Here is a 22,213-nt window from a genome sequence, read left to right on the forward strand (position 1 = left end):
CCTTGATTTATGTGTGCACTTACCGTTGGGGGAAGCTTCATTTTCCCCCAACCGGTAAGCGTTTATTCATTGTTGTGCTGATGTGGTGCTTAATGGTGTCGAGTGATGCCTAAGTGTCAATAAATGGATTTATTATTGTTTTTCTTGATTTTGCAAATAAATCAAGTACAAACGTTTTGTGAATAAACGTCCACAATTCCAAGCACATAATTGGACGTTGGATAATATATATCAATGTTGAAAACATTGCGGACAATACCGGTACCAAACAAAACCGGTGTTGTTTTCTCAGAAAATGCCTATGTGCGATGTTTCCAACACCGATGCCAAACACCTACAAAGAGAGTTCAGATCTACTCGTCAGATATCGCACCTTAGGATTGTCTCAAGTCGGCCTCTGAACTTCAAAACGTGTCTATGCATTACTTCAATTTTCAAAAACTGTTTAATAGGTCATTGCCATTAACAATCTATGCGTTAGTTATCCTTTCAGATGATGATATGTGCCACTAAAAGTTTTAAAAATGTCAAAATTATCCTTTCAAAAAAACATTATTCATTGTCTTCTACCTTAAGACTCAACCAATTGCTGCTACAATTCCGTACTCTAGCATCCCTACCACTGTGTTATTGACTCCAATGATCATTTGAATTTTATGCAAAGATGTCCAAGTCAGTCTCTGACTACTATGTTCTATGGGTAAAAAATTGCGATGTGGGTCTATTGGATAATTCTGCTATGAGCAACAACCGAAGCAATTAAAGCTGCATTAACAGACTCCTTAATATAGAGCATCAACGACGAATCCAAGATCTAGAGCGATGATGGATCGTTCTCACCTTGTCCATCTGCACAATCGACCAAGAACCATTCTCAAGATTATTGGTCTCCGCTACCTCCTTAAAAAATGTTCAGAAATTCGTGTATGAAAAACCATTGTCCTTCATTGCTTCTATTGCAAATTATTTCCATTTCCTCTCGTTCCTTTTTGATGGATCAACTTTTGGTTAAGTATCATTTTTTTGGCTAAGTACCTCGTCATATGGTCTGCTTCCAAGTGGCCGATGACTCAGGCCAAAGTGGAGAATTTTGGTTGCTGAGTTGAGTCGAGCTGGGCAGGCTAGGTGGCAAGCTAACTATAGTGTTGAGCTGCCTATGAGGTGCCGAGCTGACTAGGTGCCGAACTGCCTGGTAGGTGTTGGGCTGACCAGAGGGCCGAACTGCCTAGGAGGTGTCGGGCTGACCAGGTGTCGAGCTGCCTGTGAGGTGTTGGGCTGACCAGGTGTCGAACTGCCTTGAGGCGCCGGGCTAACCAAGGGGCCAAACTGCCTAGGAGGTGTCAGGCTGACTAGGTGTCGAACTGCTTGGTGACAAGCTGGATTGATGAGCTTCGTTGCTCTTTAGAGACCTGCAAGGAATCAAATGTTAGAGGACTCGGGGTGGCTAACCCGGTGAGGTCGCTCCGATGCTTAAGTCAGTACTCTTATAGTAGACTGCGAGCTAAAAATCACAAAGTATGAGAGCTAGACTTTTCTTACTTGCTTGCATGCTCACTTGCCCACTCGCCTCTTGGGTTGGTGCCTTTATATAGGCCTTGCTCATGTACCACCCCCGAGATCTTCGAAAGGTCGTGTCTAACTGGTTCGATATTCCTGGAGGTAACCGCCATGCACGTTGACCACCTCCAGATCGTTCGACACGTGGGTCAACTTCCAAGGATCGTGGGAGTGTTAGGATATGCATGCCGAATTTGTCGGCGAGCACGTCTTGCAAGTCGCCAGGTCGGCTCATGTGCTAGGTCGCACCTGTGCCAGGTTTCCAGGTCGCGCCTGGGCCAGGCCGCCAGGTCGGTGCCTGTGCCAAACCGCCAAGTCGGGCCGCATCAACTTGGCTAAGGCAAGTTGTTGCCAAAGTGGTTCCGGGTGTCACCTATTTGTTTCGAGGTGCCATGTGTCACTATATCATTGGAGGGCCAAATCCGCCCTCATCATTTGCCCCCCACTCCCGAGCTAAGAGTAACTCGGCGAAGGGAGTAAATTTCTCCTTTTGGCCCGGAATGAATAATTCGATGAGCTCGTAAGCGTCGATTCAATTCCTTAGGCTTTGTGAGCGACTCGTAGTCCACTCTCCTTGATCTTTGATTTTGCCCATGCAATAGTGCTGCCCCCGTAGGTCGAGCTCCTAGTAGCTTCTTGTAGGAGTGGGTAACCGACGTCACTAACGAGGCTGATGCAGCGCAGCCGTAGCTCTAAGGAGCCGACCTGGCGCGGCCTGGCAACCTGGCCCAAGCGCGAATTGGCGATTTGATAAAAGACAATACTACGATAAGTCCCAGTCGCCTCCTCGGCATGGGCATACAAGTCCCAGTCGCCTCCTCGGCATGGGCATACAACTCCCAATCGCATGGGAGCCTCAGAAGGCTCGACCAGCAGGGGCGTCCATGCAGTCTGTTGGCCGCCTACTCCCGCGGAAGCCATGAAGAGCTCATCTTTGTAGAAGGTACCTCGCGAAGAGGACTGATGAGGCTTTATCCGAGTTGAAATAAAGTTGATAGAGCTGCTTAGTTTGTTGGCCATCAACTTCCTGCATAGTCTTTGAGTTCATAAAAAATGGAAACTAGAAAGTGAGAGCTTTTAGTAGAACTTAGCTTTCTGGAAGAAGAGGATTTAGCCTTTCGAAGGATGAGAACTTAGCTTTTTGTAGCGTTTCCCACAGATGACGTCAATTGATGGATCAACTTTTGGTTAAGTATCAGTATTTTGGCTAAGTATCTCGTCATATGGTCTGCTTCCAAGTGGCCGATGACTCAGGCCAAAGTGGAGAACTTTGGCTGCCGAATTGAGTCGAGCTGGGCAGGCTAGGTGGCGAGCTAACTATAGTGCCGAGCTGCCAGGAAACCGAACTGCCTGGTAGGTGTTGGGCTGACCAGGAGGCCGAACTGCCTATGAGGTGTTGGGCTGACCAGGTGCCGAACTACCTTGAGGCGCTGGGCTGACCAGGGGGCCGAACTGCCTAGGAGGTGTCGGGCTGACTAGGTGCCGAACTGCTTGGTGACAAGCTGGATTGATGAGCTTCGTTTCTCTTCAGAGACCTGCAAGGAACCAAATGTTAGAGGACCCAGGGTCGCTCCAATGCTTAAGTCAGTACTCTCATAGTAGGCCTTGCCCACTCGCCTCTAGGGTTGGTGCCTTTATATAGGCCTTGCTCATGTACCACCCCCGAGATCTCCGGGAGGTCATGTCTAATTGGTCCGAGATTCCTGGAGGTAACCGCCATGCACGTTGACCACCCTCCAAATCGTTCAGCACGTGGGTCAATTTCCAAGGATCGTGGGAGTGTTAGGATATGCATGCCGAATTTTTCAGTGAGCACGTTTTGCAAGATGCCACGTCGGCTCATGTGCCAGGTCGCCAGGTCGCGCCTGTGCCAGGCTGCCAGGTCGCGCCTGGGCCAGACCGCCAAGTCAGGCCCCATCAACTTGACTAAGACAAATTATTGCCAAAGTGGTTCCGGGTGTCACCTAATTGTTCTGAGGTGCCATGTGTTACAATATCATTGGAGGGCCAAATCCGCCCTCATCACTTTTCATTTCTTCTCTGGTATCCTCTCCCATCACCAATTCTAGGCACCTCTTAATTTTAGCTCTCTCTTGCGCCCCCATCTTCTCCCTCTTCTTTTTTCACCTTCACTCTGACTCCAGTCCTCCAAACATCTTGAATTAGCTTCAAATTCGTTGTTTGCTTCACCGTTTGCAGAATTGCCACCACAAGAACTCCGGCGACCAAACTCTCCTATGTCGAGTTCCATCCACAGTGTGTTAGGAAACAACCCACCGACGGGTGAGTTAGAACCTCCACCTGACTACACCAAGGAACAACATCATGAGATATCACCCGCCATTTTCTCTTCGCAGTTTGCAATTTACATGCTGATCTTCATACGATAAAAAACACTACCCTTTTATACTCTCTCCCTATAAACTCACGAGCTCTTCAAAACCCTAGATACAGGTTCGGTCATTTGGTTGCCAAAGACATTTTGCTTCGTCGGAGTCTTGGCGGAGATCTCCAAAGAACCTCTGCATGTTCAATCTATTTGGAAAATTCATCTGTTCTGTGGAGCATCTACGGAAATCTAGTAATAAATCCAATCTTCTGTTGCCCACAAAATTTCTCAGTCGGAATCCTTTCACCATGACTTGGAAGAATCCAATATTTTAGTTCTTCACGAAATTCATCACCGCATTGGAATATTGCTATTTTTAATTAGGGCTTTGGTTTTGATCTCGGAGCTCTGTAAAGTGCAAACATATTTTCGACCTACAAGTTTGGGTTTTTAAATCTCCAATTATGGATCACTTCAGAAGTTATTACTTCTGGACCTTTTGCTATCGGAGACACGCATCAAATCTATGACAGTCTATCTAGACTAGACTAAAGAGGTTGTTAGAAAATACCAATTAGGGTAAAACACCCGAATTAGATCTCATGGGTGTTAGGACTTAAACAATTCCTTGATTAGGGGATTTGAAAATTCAAAATTTGAATTTGAAATGATTCATTAATTTGATAATGATGGGGGTTGTTAATTGAAAAAAAAATCAAGGGAATTAAATTCCCTCTAATTAGATAAGCTCTTTGATAGGAAGACTGCATAGAAAGACAAGAGAGAGGACCCCTCTTCCCTGGGCGTGTGGTGTGTATTCTCTCCCTACTAATCTCATTCTAACCTCCGTTAGAGTGCTCTCTATCAGCATTGTTTCTAAGAGAGATAAAACACAGAGAGATCGTTTGTGGCCCAAGGGGATAGTTCAGTCCTCGCAATTATTGATTATTATATTAGTGAAAGATTGTTATTTCAGTCGAATACATTGATTTGGTCAAGAAGATGGCGTCCATGCAACTGGAATTTATTTCAAGGGTCAAAGGCTGAACCACATACAAATCGATTTCTACGAGGATATTAACAGACTGGTTATGGCGTTTTGAGGTATGTTCTAAACTTGAACTTATTTGATTCAGTTAGTCATAAGGGTGATTACTATTTTGAATGAATCAGAATTAGAACTGTTTGCTTTTGGTTTATAGTTAATTCAGTCCATCAACGGTAAACTATACACAGTAAATGAGGACTGATGTTCAACTGGTAACACCTTGACCAACTAACTAACAGAGGTATTATCTCTACCTCTGTCCCAGGAATTTTAAATTCTCCAAGAATACGTTGATACAGTTATGGATGGCTGTAGATTTTGTTCAGCAATCGGAAATCAAAGAATTGAGCTCCCTGAATACCTTTTTTCGGTGCTCCTGCTCTGACGGAGAAACCATCCCCTTCCTCTTCATCTTATCTTCTTCACCCTTGTAGTACCCATCGCCCCATCCGAGCAAAGAAGCACCAAAAATGTCAATAGATGATTGCCAAAAGAGTATGGTTGATTGGCTTTGCCTGCTCAAATGGGGAAGAGAGAGTGGGTGGGCGCTCGGCTAAAGGAATGGATGTGAATATTGGAATCAGGAGGGAGAAGTGACTTCTTGATATCTCAGTGAGGATTTTTTGGTAGAATTTGGATTGGTTTACGTGGAACTGACAAATAAAGAAAATTAGATAATACCTGATAGATATTTATGCTATTTCACTTATTGGTTAACGTCAGTTAAGTAAGAAAGTTTTTGGAAATTCAGGCAATGAATAGACACGTTTTGAAGTTCGGGGACTTGATACAACCCCTAAAGTATAAGGTACCCATCAAGATTTTTCCATTTCTTTTTTTGAAAGCACCTACCAGCATGTTTAGGTGTGCATTGGGAACATCTTCCTATCAATAAGTATTTCCAAGTATGAGATGTTTTTGACAATGATTTTCAACCCGCCATTGATTTGATCGTTTGAACCATCACTTGGCCAGGATTTTGGGTTCAATTTTGTTAAAACCCAACCATTGGTGAATAACTATTGAGTTTGTTAAAAACCGTTTGACCCGGTCGGTTCAATTGTCAACTTGCTCGACCTGATTACTGGGCTGCAGGCTGTACACTCAATGCATGTAAACTTTCAGAGGCCATAACTTTGCACTTTGATGTCCGATTGGGGTGATCATGTTTTTGATTTTTGGTAACTTTTCAAAATCTATGTGTCCCAAGGTGACATAGGTGCCTTGCCCCGCTATTTTTGCAAAAAAAAAACTTATTGGCCTCAAATAGCAATTTTTAATATTTTTATATATAAAAAAAATAAAAATAATAAATTTAAAAACGTAAATTAAATATAAAATAATACATATAGCATATCTAAAACATATTATACATTATTTATTGATAAAATATGTATTACTTCACATATATATACATGTATACACACACATATGTGGCACGGTCGAACCAGTGACTTATGACTTGGAGGCAAAAATGGTTCGACCTTCGGGTCGGTTTTTAAAGCATTGATTTTAGATGCATGGCTAAACGAGCTGTGAGGCACAATCTATGAGGAGTATATCCAAACTCTCATAAAGAGTAGTACAATGCACATTTGGTGCATACAATGTTTTAAAAACCAACCTAGAACTGGACACTGCTTTGGCCACTGATTTGATTGTCCAATTCGAACAAATGGTCCATTCTAATTTTAAAAAAATAAAAAAAATATATAAAAATGTAAAAAATAACAAAATACCATTGTTCAGGTCGAATGGGTTGATGGATTGCTGACCAAGTCAATGGTTTTTTGCCAATAAACGGATTAAGGGTGAAATGGAACCGGTTGCCTGCATGGTTCATGTGCTGAATGGTCCAACTGTTGGGTCAACTAAAGTTCAAAAACATTGGATGCATATATATTTGTATGTAAGGGTGCAACTTTTCTTTAATTAGTGGGTGGATTGAGATTTTGACAATATTTCAATGGGCTCAACTTGAAACTTGAGCCCGAAACAATGTAAACTGTTAACTTTGGCCAACCCGAGTTGCACCCTTAATTGTATGCATTCTGGTCCTGTTTTGATGGTGTTTGATAAGAATGCATTTATATAATGAAAGTGATAGCTTTCACAAATTTTAAGGCATATTTACATCTAAAATGAGAGCTATAATTGGTATTTTCAATTATATAATGTAAATTTATCACTCAAAGATGATCAATGTTAATTTTCAATCTCAGGATTCGTATTTACACCCACTAAAAATAAAATAAATTTATCAATGCAAATTACATGGACCAGAATGTACCATATATATTTGGTATTTTCATTCTATTTAACACTCTTAACAAACGGAAACTGTAAGAGCTTCCCGTGCATGATACTGATACACACTAATCAGTAATCACTATCACGGGTGTGGGGTAAAATAACATTTTTCCAGAGTCAAAAGGGACAAGGAAAGGAATGAGTGGGGCAAATGCATGAAACGGCCGAAGATTCCCCGTGAACTCGAGGCCTTTGCATTAAGTTGTAAACCAATCGATAAAAAAAAGAAAAATATCATCAAAATTCACGGGGTGGTTGTGACTTGTGACTTGTGAGTTTAATTCATCACATCACTCTCACTCTCAAAACTGCGAGTCTGAGAGTGGGTGGTTATGATTCGAAGACCTTACTGTTGAGAGTCTGATCCACATATCCCCCAAAACCACTCCCAGTCCCCGTCAATTTTGATGAATTCTCAATGTCATTTATTGGTTGCTTTGGCCGTGTTATATGCTAATTAAGATCCCGGATTGGTCGGAGACAGAATCAAAATCATGCACACCGCCACCGGTATACTGGTATAGGGTACTTGGTAGAGATCGATGCAAGAAAATCTCCGATGGCATTAACGTCGGATCTGTCCTTTCCGTGAATTCGAACCTACCACCCTTCCTCAAACACGATCGGGAGTGGGAGTGGGAGTGTTGCAAGTTGCAACCCAATGAATTTCAACCAGCAGGAAAATTCATAACAAATCCGGTTCAATCCAAGCCCAAAAATACTGCTGTGCTTAATTTGAAAGGAATACAAATACAAATACAAATATATTGAGAGAATGAAAATCCTTCCAAACTGAATTTATAAATACAAATATATACAAAATAATACAATATACAAGATTTTATTTTCTATATATTTATATTTATAGTCCTTCCAAACTGAGCCCAAAGAAAATTAACAGTTACCCATCTAAAATTCTAGACCGGAGGCTAGCTATACAATGGGAGTAGTCCGTCAGGCCATTGATTTGTCACTCTGTTGAAGTCCACAGGAAATCCGAATAACTTGGTGACACACAGACTAGCCGCAGAACAAATTAGTAATAATAAATAAGGATATCAAAGTCACCCACCTCATGCACTGGTTCTGAATAAAGAAACAATTACATACAAAGTTGGGACTATAATCCCAACTTCTTCTTTGGCATAAATGTTCCTGATACCATCTGATCAATGTCATCAATGTGTTGGATTATTCTGCTTTTGTTAGGAGGTGTCGGTTATACCCTTTTTGCAATACTTACAGCTCTGAATTTGGAACATCTTATTTATTTTTTTCATTGATGGTGTGTTCTCAAAGCACAGCTTGGAGTGTTGTGAGAATGGTGTGAGAATCAAATCTAGATTCTTCTTTGACAATCTAATTGAATTTGTTTTCAAAAATAAAAAAAGCAATTGTCATGTCAGCAATCATATTATTTATTTTTGCTAATGTGGCAATTTTCCTGTGAGAAAACTTTGGCTTCTTTTGACAAAAAACAAGAAGATATCAATTCATCATCCACCGTTAAAAGTGATTATACCTATAATTTATAAATTAAAAGGACCGAATTTTTTTTCTGTTTTCGAAAATAAATCCATCCACTTATTAAGCCTAAATCAAATGGCTGGTCCTTGGCAGATGACATAAACAGGGTACGTAGTGGTGGGTCTCGACAATAATTCCTCATACTCTTAAAATAATTTTTATCCATTCCGTTGTTTGTGTTTGGTGAGACTTATAATCTATGGAATATGAGATGACCCCTCTTGCCACGTGGTGCCAGCCTTGCAACCATGAATAATAATACCACTCAATAACCAAGCCTGTCAAAAGTCTAAAGTGTACTCAGGGCACAACTTACCTTCATTAATTTTTCTATACCAGCAGCCTACCAACCAAAGAGATATCTTTGTATAAATTAATTCAACGTTTTTATTAACTTTTAAAATATCATGTACTTTATCACAAGGGGAGAGGAGTTGCTTTTTTCTCTTTACTTTTTTTTTTTTTGGAGTTAATCATACGATTTTAACCCCCATAGGGACCATCCTGACATTGAGTGATTGGTTCAACTCAATATTAGTATTTTCAGCCCATCGTTGACCCGGCCAAAATTCTGATTCGGGTCGACTACTGACTCATTATATTATATGTTAAAGACCATTAATTAACCTGTCAACCTATACAGTTATACATTGAACTCAAATACTAGAGATCACAAATATTTAGGAATGTCTATCAAAAAATAAAAAATAGAAAATACAAGCAGGATGATAAGAACGGAAAGAATAACAATAATTAATGAGAAAAAAAAGGTAAAGTACTTTAAGTAAGAAGAATTACTTGTGCACATGAATTAATAGTTACTTGTTAACTAAATGGTGGTGGGTATAACATTAAATCACATATATAGTTGTCTTTCTTTGTATTTTTCCTCTTGGATATTCTCTTTGGTGAGTGAGGTTTGTCTTGACTCAATTCTATAGACAGCTCATTCCAACATATTCCCACTCTCCACAGTCTTATCCCATAAATCCCCCCATTCCCCTACTCCAACACTCACCACCCAGCTACCAGGCCACTAGCAGAAGCAGTAGAAGCACCATGGCCTCCACAGCTCCTCTGGCTACCATTCTTTTGGCCTTGCTACCATCTCTCTTCCTCATCGCTCCTGGCGCTGTTGGCGCTGTTGCCCAAAAAGCGCCAGCCCCAGCACCAGCAGGCCCGATCAATCTCACAGCCATCCTTGACAAGGGCGGCCAGTACACCACCTTCATTAGACTCCTGGGATCCACACAGGTCATAAACCAGATCGAGAACCAGCTCAACTCATCTACTCAAGGCCTGACAGTGTTTGCTCCCACCGACAATGCATTCAGCAACCTGAAGGCCGGCACGCTCAATGGACTGAGCGCACAGGATCAATCTGAGCTTATATTGTACCACGTCTTGCCTCAGTACCAAAGCATGGTCTCCTTCCAGACCATTAGCAACCCTGTCCGAACTCAGGCGGGCAGCGAAGGCGGATCTCTGGGTCTCAATTTCACTAGCAGCGGCAACCAAGTGAACGTCTCAACTGGGCTTGTCGACACCCAAGTCAACAATGCTCTTCGGCAGGACCCGCCATTGGCAGTCTACCAGATCGATAAGGTGTTGCTACCGCCGGAGCTCTTCGGAGTGAAGTCTAAGGCATCGGCTCCACAGCCTTCGAAAACTCCCTCGGATGCATCATCCAACAAGACCTCACCAGCAACAGTTGCATCATCAGCCAAGGGGCCGTCGTCCGCGAATGAAAGTTCAGGTTCCAACGGGTTGACAGTTGGATTGGGCTTGGTCGTCGGAATTGGGTTAATGTGCCTGGGATTTCTCTCATGAGAGCTGAAGATGGAGGATATCTAGTTATTTATTGTTTCTTCTGGGGATCGGCGTTTGGCATGTGTACCTACATTCATGTGTCTTGTGTTCTTATTGTTTTCTCTCTCTCTCTCTCTCAATAATTTAATAGTGTGTAATACAGATTTTTTTTGTGTGAGTGTAATACAGATTTGAACTTCTAGAATTTAGGGTCAGATCTTTTGGCCTTTTGAATTCGTTTCTGTAGCATTTTGGTGTATAATGCAACGATCAAGATGAAGATGGGCAAGACAATTCGACCTTTTTGATGCTTAATTTGTTTCATTACCCGAAATTCAAATAAGAGAGTGAAAGCACATCGATGATTCAATCATGTCAATGTTTAATGGGGATGGCAATTAGACATTACCTTCCAATTAGTTGGTTTGGCTCTGTTTTTTTTTTTTTTTTTGCAGTGCAAATCAAATAAAAATTTCACCTTGTTAAAGGGGCAGTACAAATCTGAATCAGATACAAATTTGTTGCCTTGTTAAATTTTGCAATTCAATACATTACCCTCCAGTTAGTTGGTTTGTCTCTGTTTCTTTTTTCTATAGTGAAAATCTGATTCAGATACAAAATTTTCATCTTTGTTAAATTTTGCAATTCAAGACATTACCCTCCAATTGGTTGGTTTGGCACTGCTTTTTTGCATTGTAGAGTCTGAATCAGATATAAAATTTTTGACCTTGTTAAATTTTAGGCCAGTTTGTTTGTAACTATCATTTATATTTTTACCTAATACAATTTTTGTATTTTTTATCCTTTTGCACAATTGCATTCATTAACAAGTGCAAATTTTATATCCCAAAAACTATGAAAATTTTGCACCACCTCCCACCTACCTTTCTCCATATCTCGTATAAAACGGGGACTAAATTATGTTGCTTCCTGCCTCACTTTGCACGTAACAATTTTTTATGATAATGATAGTAAATAATATGTTTCTAAATTTTTCTACAATATATATATATATATATATATATATATATATATATATATATATATTAGAGATGTGCCCAAATGTTTTTTACATTTTCTATACTTTTATATGTTTTCATTTTTTTAATTTTTATTATTATTTATTTATGACGTCAAAGATTTACACATTTGACCCAAAGGTTGAATTGTTGACTCACCACCAAATATGAAAACAACTACATTTTTTTGTTAATTTTAAATTTGTATTTTATTTCTATTGTGCATAAAACAATTATTCTTTATCACACATATTTTGAATATGATCAATTAATATAATATTCAATGAAAGAATAGGAATTAATATCTTAAATATAAGACTTAATGACAAGGAACTGAATGAGTGTAAATGTAGTAGTTTAAATCAATGTTTTAAAAACCGACACAGAGCCTGAACTGTTTTTGCCTTTGGGTCGCGGGTCATCCGCTCAACCGGCCGGGTCGAATGGTTCAGACCGTTCGACGTCATCATATATATGTATTAAGTATATATGTATTTATATACATATGTATATATGTGTATATATGTATGTATGTGTATAAATATATATTTTATCAATAAATAATGTACAAATATGTTTTAGATATGTTATATGTATTTTTTGTATTTAACTTATATTTTTAACTCCGTTTTTAATTTTTTTTATTTATAAAAAATATTAAAAATTGCAATTTGAAACCAAAAAAGGGGTTTTTTCTCAAAAAGTTACCCAAAATAAAAAACAATCACCCCAATCGTACATTGGAGTGCAAAGTTATGGCCTCTGAAAGTTTGCATACATTGAGTGTGCAACCCGCAACCCAGTGACCGGGTCGAACGAATCAACGGTTGAACCGGCCAGGTCGAACGGTTCCTGACCAAGTCAACAGTTTTTGACCATCTAATGGGTATTGACTGAACCAAACCCGGAATCTTGGTTGGGTGATGCATGGTTCGAATGGTTCGACCGATTAGATCAACGACGGGTTGAAAACAGTGGTTTAAATTACATTTTATGTTTTCACAAAGTCACCGTTATAGAGAGACACCAAATTCAAAAATAGAGATATTCTAATCAAAAATAAAATTCAATAGACATTAATATGAGAGAGACCAAATCAAAAAATTGGAATATTTTAATCAAACAAAAATTCCATACTTTGATTCACACTCTTAGTGTAAATTGCATACTGTAAGCTGAAACTCACATGAATATAACTTATGAAACAATTTTGTGTAGATGAGATAAAGAAGAAGTCGTGGGATTTACACCCCACCAAACAAGGCAAACAAAAATTAAAGAACCCATGTCAGTCGGTGTTATGAAGACAGCTGAATAACAAGAGATCAATGGACCTAAGGGCGGGGGCCACCTGGTGGGTTGAACCCAGAAGATAAGAATTGGATGGCGATTTTTGTTTTCAAAATGAGAAATTGGAATCTAGTTAACAACCATGCCACAGCTTGTGTTGTCCTCTGTCCCATCAGAAAGCACTAATGGGCTGGTCCCCTACTGAATTGTAGCCCATGATAAGAAAGTGGAAAAGCAAAATTTCCTTATCTCTTTGGGAAGGGGATGGACAAATTTGGGTCCAGCTCGAATCCTCTTCACTGGGTAATGACCTAATGGGTATCTCCTCGCTGAACCAAGGATGCTAAGGATATACAACTCTGCATTGTTGAGAAGAGGTGGGAATTGGGCGGGTTGAATTGGGTTTGGTTTGGGTTGAACTTCAATCCAATTCATCCAACCCGCCAACCCATTACTGACCCAGTTATATAAAATTAAATGGTTTGAGTTCAATTCAAACCTGATTTAACCTAATCCAACCCATTAATTTTATATTTATAAACTTAAAAAATAAACTAACTCTCTTTTAATAAATAAGTTGGCCATAGCTTGGTGGTAATTGTAGTTACTATTTATACAAGTAGTGAAGGTTCAAATCACATTACATACATATTATTTTTATACAAGCGGCAAAGCCATTTGGCTATATTCGGATTTCGGGTTTGACCGAACCACTTAGGTTTAAACCAGTTAGACCAACTTGAACTATCTAAGTGGATTATTTTCGTGTTAATCACATCAAGGGTGGTTGAACCATTTAGATCTGGATCAGTCTGGTCAGACCGGACCAGACCGGTTCAGCCAATGGTGGATTGACTTGGATCGGACCATATCATGTTTGTGCACGGGTTTGGGACCGAAGCGGGTCAATATAAGTAAAATAGGGTCGGTTCGGATTCGGGTCGAATTGTGTGGATATTGGTCGGTCGGACAGCCCAGGCCAGGCAAAGTTCACGGACACCGAACTATCTCGCGCCGAAATCGTTTTGGATTTGGGTCGAGCCGGATCTGCTTGTACTGGGTCGGGCTTTTGTGAATACTTGTTGGACCAGACGACCTGAACTGGGTAGAGCAAGCAATACTGAACCATCCCACCTGGGGTCTATTTCAGATTTAGGATTAGTATATGCTGGATCGGGTCAAGCCGCGTTGAACTGGTCCGAACTTGGGTCAATTTGATTTGGATATATATATATATGGTGAAGTGTGTTGATTCAAGACAAAACTAAATTTAGTCAATAATTAATATAAAATTAATGCATTAATTATAAATTATTTAATTCAAATGAAGAAAATTAAAAAACAAGACTAAGAAATTAATGCTTATATCTCTAATAGTTAACCCAATGGTTATCCACAACCCAACCTAACCCATTTTAATGGATAAGTTGAGTGATGGATTGAATGGATTAAATACTGGGTGCATTGGATGGATTCAACGGATTGGATAAAAAATTGCCACCCTAGCAGTAAGGGTTCCAATTGGCTTGAGCATTTGTTTAATCTTGCAAAGGTCTGGCCCATGAGACCAATGCATTGAAAAATGGGCCCTCATGTTGCAGCCACATGGGTGGTGGGACTTTATAGATTACAAAGGGGACAAAATAGAACATCCATTGTTCTCCATTTGTTCGCACATTGCCCATTCGATTCCAGATCTGCTACAAACAAGATCCGAAGAAGTCTGCACAATCACCGTTGTTAGCACTTATCAAGAAAAAAACAAGCACCGTAATGGCGTTATTTGCTTTTTTTCGCCGCGGCCCGCAGGTCTGGGTAGAGAATAGAGTAGCCGGGATGTCCTCTTCTCACAAAGTGTCCTTCACACCAATCTCACAGCATCTCCTTGCTATATACCGAAAACATCTCCCATATTTGTATTTATTATTTATGGGAGATGAATGTGACTGTGAGGTCGGTGTGAGGCGCGCTCAATAGATTCCAGAGAAACAATTTTATACCTTACATCTTGATTGTTTGGGACATTGTTTAAAAATTAAAATATGCATTGCAGTGGTTTGAGATTAACAAATTCAATTTATTGGTATTTAGGCTGTATTTGGTTGTAATGCAAATAAATTGGCATTGGTACAAAATTATGGGAGTGCAAATGATTTAAGTGTAAAATCTGACTTATTTTGTTTAAATGCAATACAAAATAAGTAAATTAAGACATGAAAAAGTATAAAATAAAACCCAAAATAAAATTAAATAAAAATTTGTGCTATTTCATTTGCACTCTCATGCTTTTATATTAGTACAAATAAAATTACACTGCAATCAAATACAACATTAGAGTCAAATAGAATTTTGATCGATTCCGGATTGGTTTTGAATATTGAATTTTGTTAATAAAGTAAATTAAAAATTACTTGTGTTGTTGTAATCATCATCATTATTTTAAGCCTTGTCCCAATCATATCGGGCTGGTTAAGCGAATCCTGTTTTGCCATTCTCTTTCCATCATCATAGTCAAACCCAAGTGGGAAATGTGTCCATAGTATGATTTTTTTTATTTACTTAAGTGTCCCTATTTTTGAATTTGGTCAGTCTTTATTCATCTTCATCCATGCCTTATTCCATTCCCAATTAAATGGGGTCAATTATATAAATCCTGTTTTGCCAATCCGTTCTATTTAAATTGGTCACCCTTTAGTATGAAGGTAAAAATGTAATTTGAACAACTATTTTTTCATTCTAAACAAGAAACAAGTTCTATAGACTTTTTCTTCACTAAATCATCCATACTTTTGAAATTCATCACTTTTTGAGTGTGAGGACAAAAAATATAATTTGAACTACTATTTTTCACTTCATTCAATTCCCTCTCATTAAGTCATACATTTAAATCGTTAACTCTCATTCTCTATGATCATATCCTTTGTTTGAGGTATTTTAATTTATCGCTAATAAATTATACTAATTAAATTAATATCCAATAACTTTAATAATACAAAACCTATGTATTTAAAATTGATGACATGAAAATAAAATCATCATTCAATTCAAATGGCAGGTAAGTAGTTAAATCATTGGATTATATGGGTGTTGATAAAAGAAATGGAAGGGAGACGAGCTAATTAGAAGCAATTGGGCCCACTAATCCTTCAGCCCAAGGGTGAATTACCCCACCAGCCCATCAACAAATAGAATCCCCGCCATGTTGAGCTTCATTTAAATCAACACATTTCAAAAGATTTAATCAAGATTGATTAATAAATCAATCAACCTAGTGGGGCCCAATTGAATACCAATCTTAGATTAAAATCCCTAAAAAGGGAAGTACGATTGGCTAATTTAACGAATATACAAAATCCTTGAAATCTTGGAGTCAAACCTTTGCCAACTAGCTGATTTTCTAATCAATCAATCTTAATTGAATTAAACCCAAAATCGGTGGAGGGAATCTGCTAATGGCCATCTATAGCTAATTTTGTGGGACCCCCAAATTAAATGTCTGATTTTTAATGAAGATATGGGCGGACTCTTGAAACAAAGTCAATTCACTATAGAAGGGGATGGGGGGTTTACTCTCGCCCTCCGGCAGCTCTCCCCCTTCGGTTCCTCAAACCTTTTCCCTTGACTCCCTTTCGTTTGACGGAAAAAAAAAAAAAAGAAGGAAGGGAATGCTGCACCAAAACCAAGGTTACAGCCCTCAAAACTGCTGCAACTAAAATCCTTCAACAGTCGAAGAAACATTTTTTTTCTTCCCCCTTTTTGGGGCTCCTGCTCCCATTCGGCTCCTCCCTTCAACACTCGTCCAAAGTTTTCTTTTTATTGGCTTTTCTTATCGTAGGAAGAAATAGCAAGGATTTTGGTTCTATAATGATTAGAAGCTTTGAAATTGCTGCAATTCTATGCTACATTGATCGAAGACCTTTAGTCTTTAAACTATTGAAGATCTTTCTTTCAAATTACTACAATCAAAGAGGCTTTTCGTTGAACCTTTGAAGCCAAGAAGACCTCCCCCAATCTGCTACATTCAAAGAGCCTTTTACAATTGAAGACATTTTTTTTGTCCATTTGTATTCCAATCGTTGATTGATCGCGAGGAAAATTTTGCCGATTGTTACTTGCTTCTCGTAATTGCAAGTTCCAATTGCGGTTTCGGATTTTGTCCAAGACAAGAGAATCAGAGGGTTTTCTTTGCCAAGAAAAAGAGAGCTTGTATCCCATTTAAATTTCTGCAAAAACAAAAAATAAATAAATTTCTTTGAATTTGTTCGCATAATTTTTTTGTGCTCCAAATTTAGCACAAAATTTGTGTTGACAATGGGTTAACCCATGGTGTCATAGTTAAATAATAAAAAACTAAAAACAAATAAAATTATAAAAAAAAAAACAAAAAAGTGAATAAAACATCTCTAATATTACATGTTTATCATATTAAAAAAATAATTATGATAAATAAGAAGAATTATTTATGAATAATCAAAATGAAATACAAAATTTAAAAAGTACCGAAAAAGAAAAACCATTTTCTTGTTCAAGTGGTGGATTAATGGTTCAACCTTGTAGGCCAAATGGGTAAAATAAAAATTTTAAAAAACATAAAAGGGTATAATTACTAAAAAAATATAGGAAATTTGAATAATAGATAGGTATTTATGTGTCAAAAAAAAGTGTGACAAATAAAACTATTCTTATTAATGATGAAAATAGAATAGAAAGTCAAAATAACTCGTAAAGAAAACCAATTTCCATCTAAGTAGTGGTCAACATTCCATAGGGGTCTACTTAGGTGAACCCAACTCGAGCCTCACTGTCTTAGATTGCGATTTAAGACAAGCTATGCTTGGATTTTTGGTCCTTGGGTTGGGTGGGCCCAAAAGTTTGGCATTTTCTATTTTTTGGGTTGGGCTTTAACCTAGCCCTTAAGTAGCTTGAGACCAACCCAATCATATACAAATTGAAACATGTTTGCATATATACATGTTTATAAACATACATAAATACATACATTTATGCCAAAGTATAGTATGGGATGATTTAGCAATATGAGTCCAAGCCCAATCCAAGTGCATCAAATTCCAGTGTAATTAAGCCTAGATTGGACAGATCAAGCATGGGCTCGTGCCTTACACCTAATTCTTAGGCTTGGGCCTAGGCTGAGCTTAAATTAGGCCTATCCCACCCAACTTGCTATGGATGCAAATGGATTGAATCAAATCTGATAAGCTTATATCCAAATTTGATCAAATAATGTTAATCCTATATCCAATCCGATGATTTGATGGATCTCACAAAGATCAATTTGAATGTGGATTCATTAAGGATGTTGGATATCCGTATGTAATTTGATTTGATTTAATTACCCAGAAATCTGTTCACAAAGATCATTTGACTCAGACTGTTCACAAATTCTTAAAAGACTAGTAATGGGTCAAATGGTTTACCACTGATGCAGATCTAGTGACCCATGAATAATACTTATAAATACATAAAGTATTAAAAATGGTATAACATAGAAAAAGAGTTTTGGTTGGGGTTTTGAAGTCCAACCCCAATAGTAACCCAATCCAACCTTCAACCTAACCAAGTAAACTCTAATCCTAACCCATCCTAAAATCCCTCAACCTTAATCCAACCCAACCCAAGCTTCGGGTTGGGTCTAGCCCGACCTTTCTCCAATCATCTTAAAATGTTGTAAATTCTCTCAAAGATTCTTAGTTATGAGACCCAAATTGTTTCATTACCTTATATTGCTCATAATTTATTGGCATTTGCTTGTTTGATATTTTCATTTGTTTTTTAGTATTAAGAAAAAAAAAGAGAAATGTTTCAAATAACAAGAGTCTATTGAATTATGATAGATCTATTATTGAAAATCTGAAATTAACAATAATAATACATAAAATCATGGAAAATTGTAGCTAAAATAAATTATGGAATGAAAATCACTTATGACAACTTGTAATTAGGGTTAGTGCCTCAAAGTTAAGATAGATGGATTATAATAATATTTAGTAGTAGGGGCGAAGCCAGGGAACCCTGGGGAGCCATGCCCCCTGGCCCAGAAATTCTCATTTTTCCATATACATTTTCACCCTCCGCACTCCCCACCCTAGTGGTGCCTCCCTAATAGCCCATCTATATTTATCCTTCCCCCCTCCCCCCAATCCACTCTAGGTTTCCCCTCCTTATAAAAAATTCCTAGCTCCGCCCCTATGTAACAGGATTATAATACATGCATACATTAGTAATAATAGTGTAGGTCGACATATTAAGCAGAAGAGAACCAATGTGAGAGGTGGAGGAAGACCGATAAGGTGATGTAGGTGGTTATAGAGGTGAATAGAAAAGACCAGCTGGAGTCCCAAGAATGGGCGTGACTCCATTTGAAACTGATAATGGCAGGATGCTCTAATAGCAAACAAATGAGGGATCCATCCTCAAACGATTTCTTCGGTGGGGTCAAAAGAGTGTAGAAAAGGGAATGAAGCACCCAACTTTCTTCCTACCTTGTCTTCTATTCTTTCAATTTATGCTTCTCTGCTTCTGGAAGAAAAAAAAAATGGTGGAGATGGATTTTGTTATTGCGGAGAAGAAGGAGAAAGGGAGGCAGGGAGCGGTCTAGACTCCTGACTCCTAACTCCAAATCCAAAAAAACCCTCCTCCTATGCCCAAAATGAGCAAGCGAGCAAGTGCGGATGTGCATGTCGAAGCCTTGATAAATGAAGAAACTAGGTGAAAAACGGGAGTCTAGAAGAACGATGCCCAGTGTATTAAAGGGAGATCAGCGGTTTCCGGGGTTAATATGGTGTCATCTATGACCAAGGTAGACGGGTGCCAATTGGGTTGGATTTGGTCCAATCTAATCCAATTCAATGTGAGTCCATTACAATTACACCAGGTTGAATCCAATCCAATGATTATTTTGGACCAGTTCAATTTAATGTTTGGATCATACAATCTATTTAAAATTGTTTTAATTTATATTGGTTTTACCCCAAACCTAGTCAATTGACACTTATATTCTTATCTTATATCAATGAACTATATATTGTTTCAATCCAACCCAATCCAAATCAGGAATGGACTAGGTCCAATCCAATCCAATAAATACTTTGGACCATTAAGTTTGGACTGGTCCAATTCAATACGTCTTGTTGGTCTATCCAATCCATCCAAATTGATTTTGGTTTGGACAGGGTCCAATCCAAAACCGGTCCATTGACACCTCTAACCAACGCTTGGTTCCCCTTGGACTCATCCCTGCCATCAACAATCTCTCCATGCAAGTAAAGCTCCAATTAAGGTCACTAAGTCGAAGAAAGGGAAGTCCTTCCAACGGTGATGGCTGGTGACTTGGCAATTAGAGAGGGAGACGTGGACCAAAGATGTGAAGAGGATTACCTCGGTAGCTAAGCATTTGATAACTAGGAGAATCTTCTCATAGGGTTTCAACAGTTGAAGCATATCCATATGAATACCTCCCAGTAGAGAACCCAGTTTCCCTTAAGGTCTAAGAAGATATGATTATAATGTCGGCTAGAGTGATAAGGACAACAACTTCTCCATGGAAGCTCTCTTAGAATCTGTTTTCAAGAAGAATTTGACAATTCGTTGTGTTTTATTTTGAGGAAGCTCTCTTGAATTAGTTCCCCCCAACTTCCTCAAAATTTCCATCATATGGGTTTTATTTTGAAAATTCGAGGAATAGTGGAGGGTAAGTTTGACATTTTGTTGTTTTCTATTAGTGCTTAACGACGATGTCAATTGGTAGAAATAGTAGGAATACATTAAGACAATATGTAAATAGTAAGGGTAGAGTTAGTCAATTAGCTACACCATAAGGGTATTTTAAGAAAATTGCCCTTATTATTATTATTATTATTATTTATTTATTTATTATTAAATTTTATATTTCATTTTTATCATAAATAAAATTAATTTTTATTTAATATGATGAGTATATAACATTACAAATGTTTCCAAATATTTTCAACAAAATTCTATACTTTTTCATTTTTTGTGTTCTATCTTTTTTTTAAATATTTATTATTCAATTATGACATCATGAGTTTCTTTGAAAAGTTGAATCATTGATCCACCATCTAGATAATAAAATAGCTTAGCTTTTGAATTAGTTGTAAATTATATATTCATCTACAATATATAAATAACTTTTACTTATCACACTTAATGTTTGTTTTACATAATTAATATAACTTTTTATATATTCTTTTGATTACTTGTACGCTTTTTTATTTTTAAAGATTTATTACTTAACTATTGTATCGTCAATTAATCCATTAGACCCAAAGCACTAACCCACCACCAGAAAAGAAAAATAGTTTGATTTCTATATTGACATTAAATTTTGTATTACATTTTCATCATTAATAAAATTATTTCTTATGTATAATACTTATTTTTGTTCAATATAATGAATGTATAATATTAGATATGTACCCGATATTTTTACTTTTATAAATTTATAACATTAGATATGCACTCAAAATTTTCTCTATTTTTTTAAAATTTTTGTGATTCTTTATATTTTCTATTTTTAAAAAAATTATTATTTGACAATGGCATTTAATACTTATTTTTGTTTAGCATAATGAATATACAATATTAGAGATATACCAAATTCTTTATATTTTATATTTTATTTTTTTATTATTTCATTATGACATTATTTATTAACCCATTTGACCCCAAATGGTTGAATTGCTTACCCACCACCAAGAGGAAAGCAAATGGTTTTGTTTTCAAATTACTTTTCAAAATATTTATTTTTGTATTATTAAAACTAATGCTGTAGATTTAATTAGTATAATTTAATGATGAGAAAAATATATCTTAAATTTATGATTTAATGAGAGAGAATAGGAAAATAGTTATATTTTTAATTGCTTTTATATTTTACATTCCATTTGCATCATTAATAAAATCATTTCTTATTAATCATACTCATTGTTGTTTAATATGTCAAATATATGATGTTAAAAATGTTTCCATTTTTTTAATTTCTATATTTTTTGCATTTTATCTATTTTATTATTTAATTGTGGCAACATGGATTTGCCCATTTGACCCAAAATGGTTTAATTTCTTACCACCATCTAGATGAAAACACTATTTTTTCCGTGTAGATTTTAAAATATAAGTTTTTTTGTGTTATTTAACTATTTTATTATTTAATTGTGACAACATGGATTAGCCCATTTGACCCAAAATGGTTTAAATTTTTACCACCACCTAGATGAAAATACTATTTTTCTATGTAGATTTTAATATATAAGTTTTATGTGTTATTAAAATTATTAATTTATTATG

At 37.3% G+C, this 22,213-nt stretch overlaps 1 protein-coding gene and 1 long non-coding RNA gene across 2 annotated transcripts; both read left to right on the top strand.

The window, feature by feature from the left end:
- The first annotated feature begins 3,624 nt into the window (after window positions 1-3,624).
- Window positions 3,625-5,689, top strand: LOC148877643 (uncharacterized). Its single transcript, XR_016098326.1, has 2 exons — window positions 3,625-4,990; window positions 5,200-5,689. It is a non-coding gene; the product is annotated as an uncharacterized LOC148877643 (long non-coding RNA).
- Window positions 5,690-9,698: 4,009 nt separating this feature from the next.
- On the top strand, window positions 9,699-10,895 carry LOC148877644 (fasciclin-like arabinogalactan protein 13). The gene has a single exon (XM_088942260.1). It carries the CDS (start codon window positions 9,831-9,833, stop codon window positions 10,599-10,601), a length of 771 nt encoding a protein of 256 aa, XP_088798386.1. The 5' UTR covers window positions 9,699-9,830; the 3' UTR covers window positions 10,602-10,895.
- Window positions 10,896-22,213: the final 11,318 nt, after the last annotated feature.

Source organism: Nelumbo lutea, chromosome 1, assembly GCF_056320005.1.
Source record: "Nelumbo lutea isolate HS-2025 chromosome 1, American lotus-T2T, whole genome shotgun sequence".
Lineage (NCBI taxonomy): Eukaryota > Viridiplantae > Streptophyta > Magnoliopsida > Proteales > Nelumbonaceae > Nelumbo > Nelumbo lutea.